Raw genomic sequence first — 15,904 nt, 5'->3', positions numbered from 1 at the left:
TTGAGATGTGTCCTGTGCATCCATTGCCAGTAGACCAATCTGAATTCACCCCAACTTTGATTTCTTTTCTTAAATTAATGACCTGCTTTCCATTAGAGAAAATGTGCTGAGGACACTTTAATGTCAGACTGCAGGAAGGAGGGGGATTAGCTGATTTGTGGTGCATCACGTAACTGTAGAGTGAAGGAATGGGAGTGTGTTTGTGTGCATTTTGTAAGTGTACGTGTGTGTGTGTGTGTATTCTTGACATAACTCCTGATGCACTTTGCCAAAGATTTTAAGCAAATTTAGGCCGAGAGGGTTGGACAGAGAACAAACGGCAAGCGAAGATGAGCTGGGGGTTCTTCCAGTAAAAACAACAACCAAAAAAGACACAAAGAGTCTGTAGTAAGTGTGTGTGAGGGGGGAAAAGAAAAAGATAAAAAAGGAAAGGGTGACAGGGAAATTAAAGAAAAGCTTTTAAGCTTTTATGCAGGGGAAAAAAAGTTAGCAAAAATGAATATTTAAGATGAATATAATGTTAGCCACTTACAAACAGAATAAAATATTAAGCAGTATTTTTTGCATTTTTGCTGCTTTTTCTCTCTCAGTGTTTTCTGATTATGCCTGGTTCATGGTCACACCCAAAGGCACTTCAAAATCTAGTTCACATTCAACATTATAACCAGGATTATTCAAAATTCATAACATTTTGCTTCTCCATCTCTCTCTACAGTCTATTTCCTGGGAATTTTCTCCAGCCTTGACTATTTCTATCTGAATACGATTCCCTCTCTCTTTCTCTCTAGGTCTAATATGTCACTTTCCCTTGAGATAACTTGTCTTTTTTCCCCCTCCTACCTGTCTGCACCTCCTTTCCTATCTATATCTCTCCCCCACTCCCTCCACTATCCCTCTGTCAGTTCCTATTCCAGTTGCTTTCCCCATGTTTCTTAATCCTCCTCCCTTCCCTGCGATAATTCCTCTCCTCTTTCCCTCCCCGGCTCCTCTCTGTCAACCCCCTTCTCTCCTCTCCCTTTGGCAACCGCTCTGCTGTCTACTTCTCTCCTCCCCTCCCTCTCTTCCTGCCTCCCTCTTCCTCTCTGTTTACCTCAATCTCACTTCCTCCTTCCCTCTCTCCCTCTCACCATCCATCCATCCCTCTCTCTCTCTCTCTCTTTCCGTAAATCAGCCCTTATAGACTGCAGCACCACACATGTTCCAGACGTGCTCACACAAAGACGAGGATGTGCAGTGGTATTAGTGCAGTAATTACGCACAGGCGCAAACACTCACCAAGCCACAAACACACACACACACACACATGCGTCACACTTGCACATGAAAGCATGCCTGCACATTACAACCTGCCACTCTGTCGGCACCATTGCTCTTATTTGTTGGACTGACAGGCATTTTGGGAAAGGAAAGTAGCACGGTAGAAAACTGAAAGAGAATCAGGGAAAAGATGAAAGGAGACGGGATGAATAGCTCAATAATAATGGGAAAAAAAAAAGAAGGAAGGGGGCAGGAGAGGCAGCCAAAGCAAACTGAAAAGGTTAGACGAACAGGAAGTAAACAGAGATGAATGGATAAAAAAGAACAGGAGGAGAAGAACGGAGGGAACGTAAAAAAAGGACAAGAAGTGAGTTTTGATAGTTGGGAGCCAAAAAATAAAGCAAAAAACGTGGGACAAAACTGGGAGAGGAGAGTGTCAGTGACACATAATGAGAGAAAGAGGAGGAGAGTGAAAGGGAGAGTCAGCAAGCAAGAGCCGCGCTCATTTGCCCACAAAAAGATGTGTGTGTGTGTGAGAGAGAGAGAGAGAGAGAGAGAGAGAGAGAGAGAGAGAGAGAGAGAAACACAGAGAGGGAGGGGAGGAGTGAGCAAGAGAGGGAGGAGTGAGTTGGAGAGGGAGGAGTGAGAGAAAGAGAGAGAGTGTGTGTGAGACATTGTCATACAGGCATGCCAGAGAGCAGCAGCAGCAGCGCAGGCATCACCAGCGGACGGGATACAGACGCACTGAGGCAGCGAGGAAATAAGGGAATACACGCTGATGAAGAAGCAACAACAAAGGGAAAGGATGGAATAAAAAATATATATATTTTATTGCTTCTCCTTTCTCTTCCCAGCATTCCACAAGCAGAGCACCAGTGAAAACACATACATATGATATATATATAAAACTCCTATACATATATATCAAATTATGCCTGTTTTCAAAGAAGCTGCAGCCGGACAAGGACTGAATTGACATCAAAATCTATTGAATGAAAAATTGCAGATCATATGCAGCATTTGCTTAAAAACTGTTGCAGATTAGTGCTTTGATATTTTTATTTTTTATTTTTTGCTCAGTAGGGGAAAAAAAGACAAAAAAATACATTGATGCAAAGGGAAAATTTGGGAAACTGGCACTGAGTTGTTAAAGCAACAACAATAACATCAACAAAGAGCTTCTGCTGCAGACAGTCCTATACTTCCAAGGGGGCTTCTTTTGAAAACAGGATATTTTTTGATCTGCCCTTGCTGCCACACGGCTGTTTTGGCTGTCGCATCTCCACTTGTCTCTGTCGTCCGATTGGGCAGGGAGAGCATTGTTCCAGTGAGGCTTGTGCAAGCACGCCGCTGAAAGTGCAGAGGGCAGTCCACAGGCTCTCTGACCCCACGCTGATATTTCCTCAGCAATCGACAAAAAGCCCACACAGCCCAGCTCGGGCAGAGAGGAAAGGGTTGAGGTAAGTTGTGGGAGAGAGAAAGAGGCAAAAATATCAAAGAGAAGCATAAAGGGAGAATAGGATCAGAGTGTAAACAAAGAGACATAACCAAAAACTGAGCCAAAAGCAAACCAAGGAAGGAGAAAGAAAAAAAAAACATCAAAGAACAAGCCACAAGATCCGTTATGTGGGACACTCCACTGTGGTCAAGTAAATCCAGCATCTCTTTTTACAGCTTCTCTTGAGTCTTGGGTGCAGCAACGCTAAGACATTAAGATCAGAGATTCAGTATCACAACACCAGCCCTCCCCCTCTCCCTTTCTCCTCCTCTCTCCTCTCCCCTTAGTCTTAGCACTTGTAGGGCAGGACTGTGCAGGCTGATAGACAGTAGTACCCAGCTGGTGTCCCGGGTCTGTTACGGACCCTGGGATCCACGGAGAGGAGGGGTGTCAGTGGAGAAACAGCAACAGGAGACCCCCGCGCACGCCGAGGAACAAAAAGCCATTGGACTCCTTGTGTCGCTTAAAAGCTACAGACTGACACTGACAGAGCACTGTCACCAGGGGGATTTGAGCTGTTTGTGAAAGTGTGTGTGAGAGTGTGTGTGCGTGTGATTGTGTGTGTGCGTGACAGAAAACACGCCTCAGGTGCAAGAGGGACGCTTTTGGACTGTTATCATCATAGGATTTCCGCTTGCCGAGAGACTGGAGTAATGTTTTAAAGACTATTGAACAGCTGTGGTTACCTGTTGGGTCTTTGGCTGGAAATAGGAAGGAGATATATCCTACATAATCTTTACAAAATAAAAGCTCAATATTTAATATCACTCATAAAGACATCAGGGGCTGAGAGACTGGATCTAGATATCTCAAGGTGGGAGTAACGTCTCCCCAAAGTGGACCAAGGTGGCATCGAAAAAGATGCCCACTACAAAAATAAAAAAGCCTCTTTTGAACAGTGACACTGAGAGTAGGAGGATGATAGATGCCAGTTAAGCTCTGAGAGGGAACACTTCACTCTGTTCAGAGTTTTCGCCAGGACTTCAGAACTGCTTTGACTCCAGTGTTGAGCATTAGAGTTGTTATCCACTCAGGAATATGAGTCTGTCTCCGGAGTGAAAAGCCTTTCATGTGGGAGCCTGTGACTATCTGTGAGTTTTAGAGGAATCTGCCTTCTTTTTCTGATAGCGCCCAGGAACCCAGAGTTCTCACTTTTCACGGATTATTCATCCACTCAGCGGGGGAGCGTATTGCTGGAAATGCCAGAGGCAAGTTCATTTGTACGTAACACGCCCTCCTAAACTGGATTCCCTCCAAGCCACCGGATTTGGATTTGCCTTCAACCGCCTCTGCTGTCTGCCGACGACATATGGCTTTGTGAAAGGTGACATTTCCTGAATTACGGAATATTTATTTGCTTTGATAAACACACACACACCTACGGTACACACAGACTGTACAGTAAACTGCAAGGGACTGTGATGTGTCTGCACATGTGAGTGCCTGCTCACAAGGGACTCATTCACTCCTGTTAGGAGCATGTTGAGATGGGAGATTGATTTCTTTCACTCACTTGTTCTTCTGCCCCTTGACGACAATTTAGCTTTCTGTTACTGTGTGCACTCCCACAACGCTAATTGAAGGCTCTGTCTTCTCCCCTATCTTCTTCCCCACCCCCTCACTGATTTCTATCTGAAAGGCTCAGAGATTAATTCAGTGACTACAATTTAAAGCTCTGGGCAAGAAGGATATTCAACTGTTGTTTTTTTAAACCTAGAGCTTTAATTTGGGCCTATCATTAACAATTACACATCAGCACCAAGCCATCACAAGACATTGGAGTGAATCCAAGATGGCCGCCTCCATGCATCCTCTGTTGGTAAGCCTCTCATTAGCTATTCTCCTGGGTTTGACCTCTCTGGGTGGACTGAACTCTCGGCCGTCAGGTCAAGCTTTAGCCCAGGTCAATAACCAGACAACAGAGCCCTCTGTGGTGCCAGAAGCAGCGCTGGCAACGCCTACACCAGAAGCGGAAGACAAAACAGTCCCAACTGTCGGTAACCGTTGCTGGGGTTACTATGATGTCATGGGTCAGTGGGACCCACCCTTCAACTGTAACGCAGGTATCTACCTGTTCTGTTGTGGTTCCTGCTTCTACCGCTTCTGCTGCCAGTTCAAAGTACACAGTTTGGACCAGACTTCCTGTTCCAACTACGACACACCTGTCTGGGCAAACACCGGGAAACCAGCGGAACCCGTCACGGAAGTCCAAGAGGAACCAGACCGGGATCGAACCCACATGATCGTGTATATTATCTGTGGAGTGGTGGCAATCATGGTTTTGGTCGGGATTTTCACCAAACTCGGGCTGGAGAAGAGTCAGGGAGGACAGACTGACATGACCAACTCCAGGTATGAACTGAGAAAGGTGGATGGATGGAAGGATGGATGGATGGATGGATGGATGGAGGAAGGATGGATGGACAGATGGATGGATGGATAGATGGATGGAAGGAAGGATGGATGGATGGAAGGAAGGATGGATGGATGGATGGATGGATGGATGGAAGGATGGATGGAAGGAAGGATGGATGGACGGATGGATGGATGGATGGATGGATGGAAGGATGGATGGAAGGAAGGAAGGATGGATGGATGAGTGGATGGATGGATGATACTGAGCACAGAAGGAGTAATGAATAATGGGTAGATGATAGATGTGATAATGATTAGCAGTGAAATGATGATGATTATGACGACTATGATAATGTCTGAATTGCTGATGAATGATTTTTTATGTTCGTTTTTAGTTCAAGAAAAAAAAGTCCTTGTTGACTAAAAGTCAATGATCATTTAAAAATATGTGTGTGAGCTTTCTATTACATTTATTAGTTCAAAAACGATTTTACTGGGAGGGCAAAAACTGAAACTTGATGGTGGGCTGTGGGCCAAAAACATACACCTAGTGATCCCAATTTCCCTTAATTGACTAACTTCCTGCGCAAAATGTCACTCATACCGCCATGCTCAGATTGATTTGTGATTTGGGGCTATAAAATTGACTTGAGTGTAATGTGTTACTGAAATAATGTATCAACACTGTCAGTCAGAATGGATTAAGAAAAAACTGAAATAACCAAAAAACATTACATTTGATCTGCATATCGAGCTCTATAGCTCAGTAGTGTTTGTGCATGAACATTTTCCTCGGGTAAATGCAAGTGTAAATGCTTGCATGTGCGAGTGTTTGCATTTGTGTGAGAGGGCCGTCCACTTGATAATGAATCGAGCGACTGAATTAGAGTGAGGTGATAAGTGGTGTGATGTCTGTATGCAACCATGAGGGCGCAATGAATGTAGTGATGGAGAAGGAGAGAGAGAGAGAGAGAGAGAGAGAGAGAGAGAGAGAGAGAGAGAGAGGACCAGATGGAGGTCAAGCAGTGTGATGGAGATTCCAAAGGACAGATGTCAGGTGATAGTAAGGGAGGAGTTTGGGGGGAAATTACAGTGCAGTTGTATTGTGTTTTCTTTGTATTGGTATAGCCGTTTCACGTTGACGGGTGATTGATTGCTGTGACACAACTATGACTGTGGCAATGTGCGGCTCCAGTGAACAATGAGAAGAGAGAGGGGTGGTTTTTGGTAGGGTGGACTATTGAGCGGATGTGACTGGAGAGCAGCCAACGGCTAATTCTAGTGCAGAAAACAGGGGTGTGTGTTTGTGTCTGAGTGTGTGTGTGTGTGTGTGTGTGTGTGTGTGTGTGTGTGGAAGAGGGAGAGGGATAGTGTGTGTGCAGGGTGTGACTGGCCAGCCTATTGGGTGTTAAGAGTTGGGCCACGGGGGCTCCTTTAAATTCCTGTCATTACCGGATCTCCTCTCAACCTTCCAGGGCAGGGAGGAAGAGGAAGATAGCAGTGGACATCAGTGCTTGTTACTGTTGTACTGCACAGTGCCAACCATAACACAATGAAAGCTGGCAGCTCTTTGCACATTTTATCCCCAGAGTCAAACAGTTATGTGTGAATTGTAATACTTAATAAAGCGTTTGTTTTGAGAGATGTTCCTGAAATCTGGATGGCTGTCTGCACCACATCCAGGTCATACTGTCAAAAGAAATGTTCAACATTTGTCTTCTTAGAGTTGGCATGTGTATGCCTCACAATCAGCTGGACAGATGTTGTCAAGCATCTGCTGAAGTGCCTGGGAGCAAGACAGAGAAACTCTACCCACTTGACCATTCACTTTGACCTTCCTGGATGAAAACCGTGTTGGGGTAGTGGTGGAAAGTGAATCCACTTACCCATGTATTGTATGTGAGTACAGCTTTTAGGTTCTTGGCCTTCACTTAAATATTTCCTCTATTTATTTAGTATTTACTTTCTACTTCATTATATTCCATTCCATTTTTGAGACAATATTACTAGTACTTTTTACCGCATTATATATGTTTGACAGACAGTTACAGTTAATTTAAAGATCAAGATGTTAAATATCAAACATATGAGCTTTTATAATGTGATATTATAATCTAAAGAACCCAACTTCATATAAATTGCTTCTTACACAGTAAAGCATCAGTACTACTGATGGAATAATATAATATACCACTCCTGCTGCATAATAAGTACTTTTCATATGTTAATATGTTCAGTACTTTATGCTGATACAATTTTTTTGCTTATGGGTGCAGGAGTAGTTACTTTTACTTAAACCTACTACAAGGAGATTTTAATTGGTTATGAAACAGTCTCAATTTAATACTGATGCTTTTATATGACCTACATAAAAAATGAAACCATCAGCAAGAAGACACAAAATGAAAGTTTCTTGTAAGGGCTTTAAATAAGGATCTCAATACTTCCTGTATGACTGCATTTTGACACGAGGACTGGTTGCCTATGAGACTAAATAGTTTTTCCAAAGCTTCCTTCTTTCGGCCTTGCAGCAATTCATATTTAGCATTAAAAAAAAAAGAGGCACAGGTGTGACAAAAGCCGAATAGTTGTGAATGTGCCCTTTTTATTTACTACCATGCCGTAGTCCCAAGTAAACTTCTTTAAACTCATGGGGAAGCACAAAAAGGGGGTCAGTGACAACCATACAGCAGAACAAAGAAGAAAAAGGAACAATGAGAATGGGAGGAATAAAAAGAAAGACAGAACAGAGGGCTGGAAGAAGGCAACAGGGCAAATAGTGACGCAGAGAACGCTTTCTCCTGCCTATCACAGACGTGTGTGTGATAACAATGACATCGGAGCTAACCGCTGTAGTGACGAGATCAGAGCCCAGTGGTGAAGGAGCCTGTGAAAGGACAGTTCAATGGAGCATGAGGACGGGAGGGACAGATGGAGGAAGGACATTACACAAGAGAGAAGGAGGTGCTGATGAGTGAAGGGCTGAGCTGTTTTAATTCTGCCACTGAGAGCTTTAGATGACTTGTTAGCTTTGTGCCCAGGCTGCATGGAAAAGGATAGTCTGAGAGTCTTTCAAAACTTGCTAAAGAGACATTTTAACTCTTGATGGTGTGTTTTAAAACCTTTGGGCTGCAATTTGACAATGTGGTGTTGCTCTTACTTTAAGTTTTTACTTAGGTGGTTAATTCATTTTTAACAATTCTTTTTGTCAGGCGTTGCTGGTAGGTCAAACTTGATGGACGGGTAAGGTCTACAGAGGACACAGATTTTATCCATTGAACAATAATTAAAAAGTATTTCTCTAATTTATTCCCATCCTATAGTAATTGTCTTTCAAGAAAAAACTAAATTGTCTTTTACCAGTTTCCCTGAGAGTGAAGGTTCATTCTGGCTGAATGCTAATTTTAGGGACAGCTCTTTGCACACAAAGTCAGAGAAAAAATATACGTGGAAGCAAATAGACAAAGCAAACAGAGTGGAAAAAGTTTCAAGTTAAGAAAAGAACTGTACTCTTAGCTCATGAAATCCGAAAGTTAGAGCTGGTTGTAAATGAATAAAAGAACCACCTACAATGCCTACAATGTAAATAAAAATCAATATGACAAAATAACTGTATTGAGTTTGAAACTCTAATTATGAAATATGTACTGATAATTTGCCTGTGGAAGACAAAAACACTGTGAAGCCTCTTTGTGCAGAATAGATGAGCACTGGTAAGACTGTTTTTATTCATGGGCACCACATTTTAAAATCCATTCTCAACCTGCATACATTTGACAGCGAGACACTCTCATCCAGCTGTGAGCGAGAAAGTGCGGTGGGTCTGTGTGTAAACATGTGTGTGTGTGTTTGTGTGTGGTTTGTGTGTGCCCTCAACGAATAAATCCAGCCACAAAGCCGTTAAGGTGGTAATGCGCTGAAACCTTGGGTCAGGCAATCACAACAGGCAGTGGTGCAATGATGTATAGCACAAAATACACATGCACACACAAACCTCTCATTATAACTGTGTAGTACTCATCCCACCCACCCCTCCCGTGCCCCCTCCATGGCACTGTTTCTCCCCTCCCAAGTGGCTGTTTGTGTTTTTCGTTTTCTCTCAGTCTGTTTGCTTTTGCGCCTGTCATGTGGAAACTGCTGCAAAGCAAAATTAAAAATTAAATATATCCTTTGATATGTGATTCAGTGGGAATTAATATGCCAAATCAAGTTTTGTCAGTTAACCAGAGCGCAGCTCATGCTATTATGGACTATAATCATTGAGGTGACCAAATCTGTAGAAATCAGCATAGCTAACATGTTGACAAGGTGCCAAAGTCCCTGTTGTAAGACCACCATGCACACTGTGGCTTTAATAACAGTGCCAGTGCAGTTTAGGGGGTGGCTAATAAACATCTGACACATCGGCCTTTATAAAATATAACTATTAAAAAAGTGTTGGTGCAGCATTACTCAAAACACAGCCACTGGTGCTTTAAGCAGTGTAAAGATAGAAAATGAAACAATACTTACGGGTCGACAGCATAAATAATCTGAATGCCAGGCATGAATTAATGCCAGTGTTAACAGGGTAAGCATCAGACAAACAGATAAAGAATGGAAATCTATGCACTCTAACACACAGTTAAACAATAAAAACTTTTAAAAAATACATTTTCACTCTTATAGACTCAAATAACTAATCATGTCAACTAATCAGAATATTGGTGGAATATTTGGTGGAAGAAGTGTCCACTTCACACACACACACACACACACACACACACACACACACACCCCTCTCACTCCCTTTAACAGCATTATACCACTTATCATAAGTTATTCCACTCAAAAGCCATGTGTTCAAGGGCACAGGCGATTGAATGACCCACTGGGGATCTAAACAACCATTTCCATCGGCCATTCTTTTCCTTTACTGTATTGTGTTTCATCAGCATTGCTTTCTATTTCCTTTATTGTTCAGCCGCAGTGGCGCTTTTCATCACCGCCTGTGACAGGTGTTTAGAGGCCAGAGATAAACATGTGCACACGGCTCTGCTCTCCTGAAACGGATACAGCAGTGGACAGATTAATCTAATATTTTATAGTGAGGCGTGAAGTCCAAACAAAGTTTTGCGTGTGTATCTGTGTGTGTGTGTGTGTGTGTGTGTGTGTGTGTGTGTGTGTGTGTGTGTGTGTGTGTGTGTGTGTGTGTGTGTGGAGGCCCGCGGGGTAATAAACTGATGATGAGCCGTTGCTATTTCATTTAGAAAAAGTTTTCAGGTAAGGTACCACAAGGAAAAGATCTATTAAAATATAAAATAAGAAATACAGCAAATGACATGAAACTAGATCAAACAGTTCTTCATCACAAAGAGACTCATCATTGACGTAAAATGTGTCTTCAGGCTTTAGTGCTGATTTCACCTCCATTGTTAGAGCTGTGCTCACCTTGTAATAACATGAGCTTGTGTTTTTTAGAAAAGCAGTGAGGCTTGTTAAGCTCACCTCCTCCTCCTCGATGCTTAATCTGGACCCAAAATAAACTCTTTGATGCTGCAGCGATATGAAAAATAGACTTTGACCCTCCCAAAGTGCACAGTTAACGCAAATCAACAAGGAATTATTGTTTATGCCTTTTATTAGCCTCTGCGCACATTTAGGGAAGTGATGATAATTGGGAATATTTTCAACATTTTCTCTTCTCTTTGCCAGTATCTGTGCTCTTTAAAACAAAGTGATCTTTGGCAGTTGGATTCTAAGTGATTAAAACGTATTTTCAGCTCTAAGACACACTTTGCTGTTAGCTGACTGCTGGATTTCATGCACCAGCCTGAAGTTTTTACTTGTGGTTTTTACTAGTACATCTAAATAAAGGGTATGAAAGGTTTGAACTAGAACAGTTGAAGTAAACAACTCAAAGAAGCAGAACTGCACGGTAGGATGTCAGGTCAGGATGTCTTTTCCCTCCTGATGCTAGCTCGGACAAAGCTAGTTTGTTTATTTAATTAATCCAAGCAATGCATTTCCAACCACTGTTTGGTTATTCATGGCCTTCAGACAGTTGCACTGCTGTGAAAGAAATACGATTGATTAGTATTTGTTGTCTTGACCTACAGATCTTGGCCACATATGACTAATCAATATTTTAGGAAATAGGCCGTAGAGTCAATATGAAAATCTACTATTAACACAAGAGAAAAATTATTATATATATAATTATAATCAGACAAATTCACTGGTTGTTATATATATATATGTATATATATATATATATATATATATATATATATAATGTTACAATGTCAAATTTTAAAGAAATTAGGTAAACGTATCTTTATGTAAAGTAATCCTTGTGACCAAAAAGCTCAGACTGCTCTGAATGCAACGTTTCCAACAGTGTTTTCTATTTTATGTAAAACGCGGACGTCGGCTTGTCACAGATTTCTTTAATTGGTGATCTGCTCCAGGCACAGGATGTCCACGAAGTACAGGGACGTGCCCATCCACCCACTCAGTCTGTTATAAAAGTTATTTGACTGCTCTGTTCAGGACCAACTCTTAGAGTTTTTGTATGTTTTGCAAAACTTGCTTTTCCGGTTGTGAAGAGAAGTAACACATTTTCTAGTTTTCCCTGCTATGTCCTCCAGCTTCTCATCCTCAACTCAGTGATTTATGGAGGTTACTGATGGATATAGCTTTACTTTTTGCTAAGCAGCTAACCGCATAATACTTCCCCTTTACATAACTTGTAACAGAGTATTTTCACAATGAGGTACTGCTACTTTTACTTTTTATTTTTTTTAAATATCTCGCTGCTTCTTCTAACACTGGATGTATGCCTACTTTGTAGTTTTGTGTCTATAGACGGAGGTATGTCTTTTTACATGCGTGTCCCACAGAGGCGGCAGTATCAGTTGTGTTATGATTGTAACTCCACACCACACCTCAGTGCAGCAGAGCTCAGTGAGACAGATTGCTGCAGAGCCCTGAACTTCCTCAGCTCAACTGTTGCTGCAGTGGCTCCACAACACATACTTTCTCTATTGTGTCTGCGCCCAGACCTATTCCTTTTCTACCTCCTTCTCCTTCCTTCAGTAGCCCCCTTTCTAATACTGTATCCTATTATTTCTCCTTCTGTTTCTTCATCTCATCCTCTACTTTCTCTCACTCTTGTCTGCAGCCTCATGTATAAAACATAGCACGTGCTGGATATGAGGCCAAAAAGTGTGCATGAGAGATTACAAACAAAATGGCCTGAGATTTTGCATATTCGTACAGAATGATACCTGCGTCCACATTATGCACATTATTAAAGCAGATGAAAGCAAGGCAAGTTCATTTGTATAATACCTTTCAACAAAACAACTGAATGTGCTTTACATAAGACATAAAGGCACTGAAAAATATATATAAGTATTACAAAATATGCACTCTCAATTTCGTACAACATAAACAAAATCATCAAAATACTAAGATTTGTACAGAATGTATGCACTTAAGTTTAGTGTATTGAATTGCTCTCAATGAAGCACACTACACTTCAAAAGCTACATAACATGCACAATCTCATGGCTACTTGTGAGGGAAGATGAAGATCGCATACAAGGCTTATGCTTGTCCATATTATTTCCAGTTTATTGTGATATTTTTAATGCCCAAACTGTGTTGAATTTAGAAAAAATACATACAAGTGCCTTTATTTGAAGAAAAATCCTGCATGGAGAAACTATTCGTGTGTAGACTGCTCCAGGTAAAAATATTTTTCCCCACCACAAGCACAACAGATTAATGAACCTTTCCCACATCTTTCTACTTACATTAAATGTAAAAAAATGCAACAGCCCATCATGCAAATGCCTCCTCTTCTCTCTGATTTGACTTTAATTTAATTACATGCCAAAGCATCCACCCAAAAAACGTCCTGCTTCTTCACTGAATTAAATTTATATCAGCTTTTTATCAAAGCCCACACACTCGAGTTACTAGATATTTACAGGATTCTTATCATAAGATGAGGAACTAAAACACTATATTTCACTTTATGTTTGAAAGGAAGACAAAACATAGATAAATGAAGAGTTATTACTTCACAATGAGAGGTTTATTTTTGAATAGGGCTGTGGGCTGTTAACAAGGATCTGTCACTTTTGACTTGGTAATGTGGAGGCACTGTAGGAGGTTTTGTGGGAAGCTCCATTGTTAAAGTGTATGAATATATATTCCCCCCTATATTCAGTCTAATAATGTTTTGCTAACTCCTTAGAACTGGAGACTGTGTTGACTGTGTTTGTTACATTGTGTTTCTGTGAGGCTCTCTGCAACTGTGTAAGTTTATGTGTATAGTCTGAGTTTGGGAACAGGCCGTCCAACGTGGGCTCCATTTTCACTCCAGTGATCCTGATAATGGTGTTGTCCCAGTAGATTGACGCTAGGTCCAAGTCGCCCTGACAGGAAATCAACTGCTTAACATGAAGCTGTTTGCTGGAGCGCGCACAGCAGCAAGCATTATTACTCTCTGTGTACTGTAGCTGGTCATCTCTCTTTCTCCTGCTCCTGTAACTCACCACTGACTCAACTTCTATCTATCTATCTATCTATCTATCTATCTATCTATCTATCTATCTATCTATCTATCTATCTATCTATCTATCTATCTATCTCATTTTGTATTCCTCGCCATCTCACCATTCTTAGCTATTATGCATATCTTCATTTCTTTGCAATCTGCCCTTCCACCTTCTGCTTCCTTTTCATCTTTTAATATCTTTCAGTCAGAAGAGGGAAGAATGCTGAAACGTTTCACTCTGGTAGAATTGCTGTTACCCGAAACAAGTAAAGAGCCAGTGTTATCAAACCAATTTGTTTTGATTAACGTAAAATTCATAATTTATATATTGTTATTGAATTAGCTCATAACTATATGTTTATAATTATTCACAAATTATTTGTGAATACCTACTATATTTCTAATGGCTTATAAATACATTAAAGACTAACACACTGTATAAAAAGGATAATACTCAGTTAATCATGTAAATAAAGAGATATAGATGTAAAAAAGCAATTATTTCATCATTAACTAATAGTTTAAATAATTTATGAACCATTCTCAAAATTAAGGCCCGGTCATACCAGAAAATGTCACGTGGAAATTAATCTGCAATTCTTCCTGAAATGTCTTCCGTCTTCCAGAAATAGCTCTCCGAGCTTCGTTCTATTTTCTCCTTGCTCAGCCCCCTCCCAGGTATTTTGTTCTCAGGATTGTGAATCTTTTCATTCAATAAAAAGTTATTGAAGAGGGATTAAAGCTCTCCAAGCTAATGAACAAACAACAAGTTTGCTAACCAAAAGAAGTATTCCTACCATGGCCCAAATCTGACAGGCCTGCAGAAATAACCACACCCAAGTTCGTTTCTGAAACTGCAGTGGCTTGCTGGCATAGGGCCTCAATCACCCCAACAAAAATGGCAGACCTCCCCTGTACTTGTCTGGGTCTGGGTGCTCCAGGAGGCCGGATTTGCCAGAACTGGCCAATGTAAGCTGGTTAACAGCCGGTAAAAAATAATGACTGAATCAGTTTTCTGGCAAAACTAGGAAATACATATAATACATAATAAATATATATAAACACAAAACCACATTTATTTAATAAAAACAAGAAGGACCCTTCCCTTTAAATATATTGAGTATACACTTATTTAATGTAACACAGAGTTTTATTTTGTGTTCAGCATAACACTGAAACTCTTCTTGTAATGATTTGATTGTGATATGTAGAGTGAATACAAATGATTCATTAAAAAAAAGTTAAACCATTTTTAAATTAATATTTAACTAATAAAAGTATGGTCAAGTGCACAGTGTATGTGTTATTCATTAAAATAAATGCTTTAGGATATAAAAATAATCTACTTTGAATAATTTCTGACAATGACTTTGTTAAAATTCTTAAAATGACATCTAAAAGCACAGCGTGGACCTCTTTGAGATGTATGAGAATGAGCTAAGGGTCCTTTGTAGCAACCACAATGCCCTCCAGATGGAGAATGCAGAGATAAAACTGCACTTCAAAAACAAGCTCACAGCGGAGATGAAGAAGAACGCAGCCCTGAGTCAAGAATTTGACAAACTGATTAAAAAACTTCAAGGATTTGAGTCCACGAGCACAGACAAGGTGACAACCTCAAAACCTGGAGGTCAAAGCATTCAACTGAATACCAGATGCTTGCCGCTGAGCTGGACGTAAAGCAGAAATAAGAAGAAATAAAGCAGGAAGTTCTCTCTCAAAAAACATTACAGTGCTCAACCACCAACTCCAGATAGAAAGGGGCTTGGACTGGAGGAGATGCACAACATCTCAGATGGGCCCGCAATAACAAGCCAAGGGAAGGCCTCCACCTGGAAATTGTGGAACGGAACCAACTCCTTCAGAAAGAAAAAGAATTAAGGACCCACGCAGAGGCTGACAAAATTGAGGTGTTCGTGGTCGCAGAGGCAAAGAAGCAGATGATTAAAAGAGGTGCTCTGATGATACCCTGCAGACGCTCAATGCAGTGGAGAAGGGAAAATATGGTCTCCAGCAGAAAATTGTTGAGGTGCTCCAAAAGCAAAACGACCTGAAGGACCAGAATGAGACAGAGAGCCTTAAGGACTTTGAGATCCTGCAAGCTCTTTGCCAAGAATTGGCAGAAATGAAAAGGGTCTCTGAGGACCACTTACCTAAGTTGGAAAAGGAAGAAACGAAGCAGAAAGGTCTCAACCATATTGTGGCTCATTTAAATGCGAGTGAAGGAGATGATACGAGGGAAACTT

At 41.0% G+C, this 15,904-nt stretch overlaps 1 protein-coding gene across 1 annotated transcript in view; it reads left to right on the top strand.

The window, feature by feature from the left end:
* The first annotated feature begins 1,924 nt into the window (after nucleotides 1–1,924).
* Nucleotides 1,925–15,904, top strand: part of LOC127356755 (protein shisa-8-like) — a 94,614-nt gene continuing 80,634 nt past the window's right edge. The window contains exon 1 of the mRNA XM_051388772.1: nucleotides 1,925–5,107. Within this exon, the coding sequence (XP_051244732.1) occupies nucleotides 4,548–5,107 (560 nt within the window). The 5' untranslated portion in view covers nucleotides 1,925–4,547. The remainder of the gene's footprint in view (nucleotides 5,108–15,904) is intronic.

The sequence above is a fragment of the Dicentrarchus labrax genome, unplaced genomic scaffold (genome assembly GCF_905237075.1).
Source record: "Dicentrarchus labrax unplaced genomic scaffold, dlabrax2021, whole genome shotgun sequence".
Lineage (NCBI taxonomy): Eukaryota > Metazoa > Chordata > Actinopteri > Moronidae > Dicentrarchus > Dicentrarchus labrax.
Note: the sequence above shows the minus strand (reverse complement) of the source record. Positions and strands in the feature narration are given on the sequence as shown.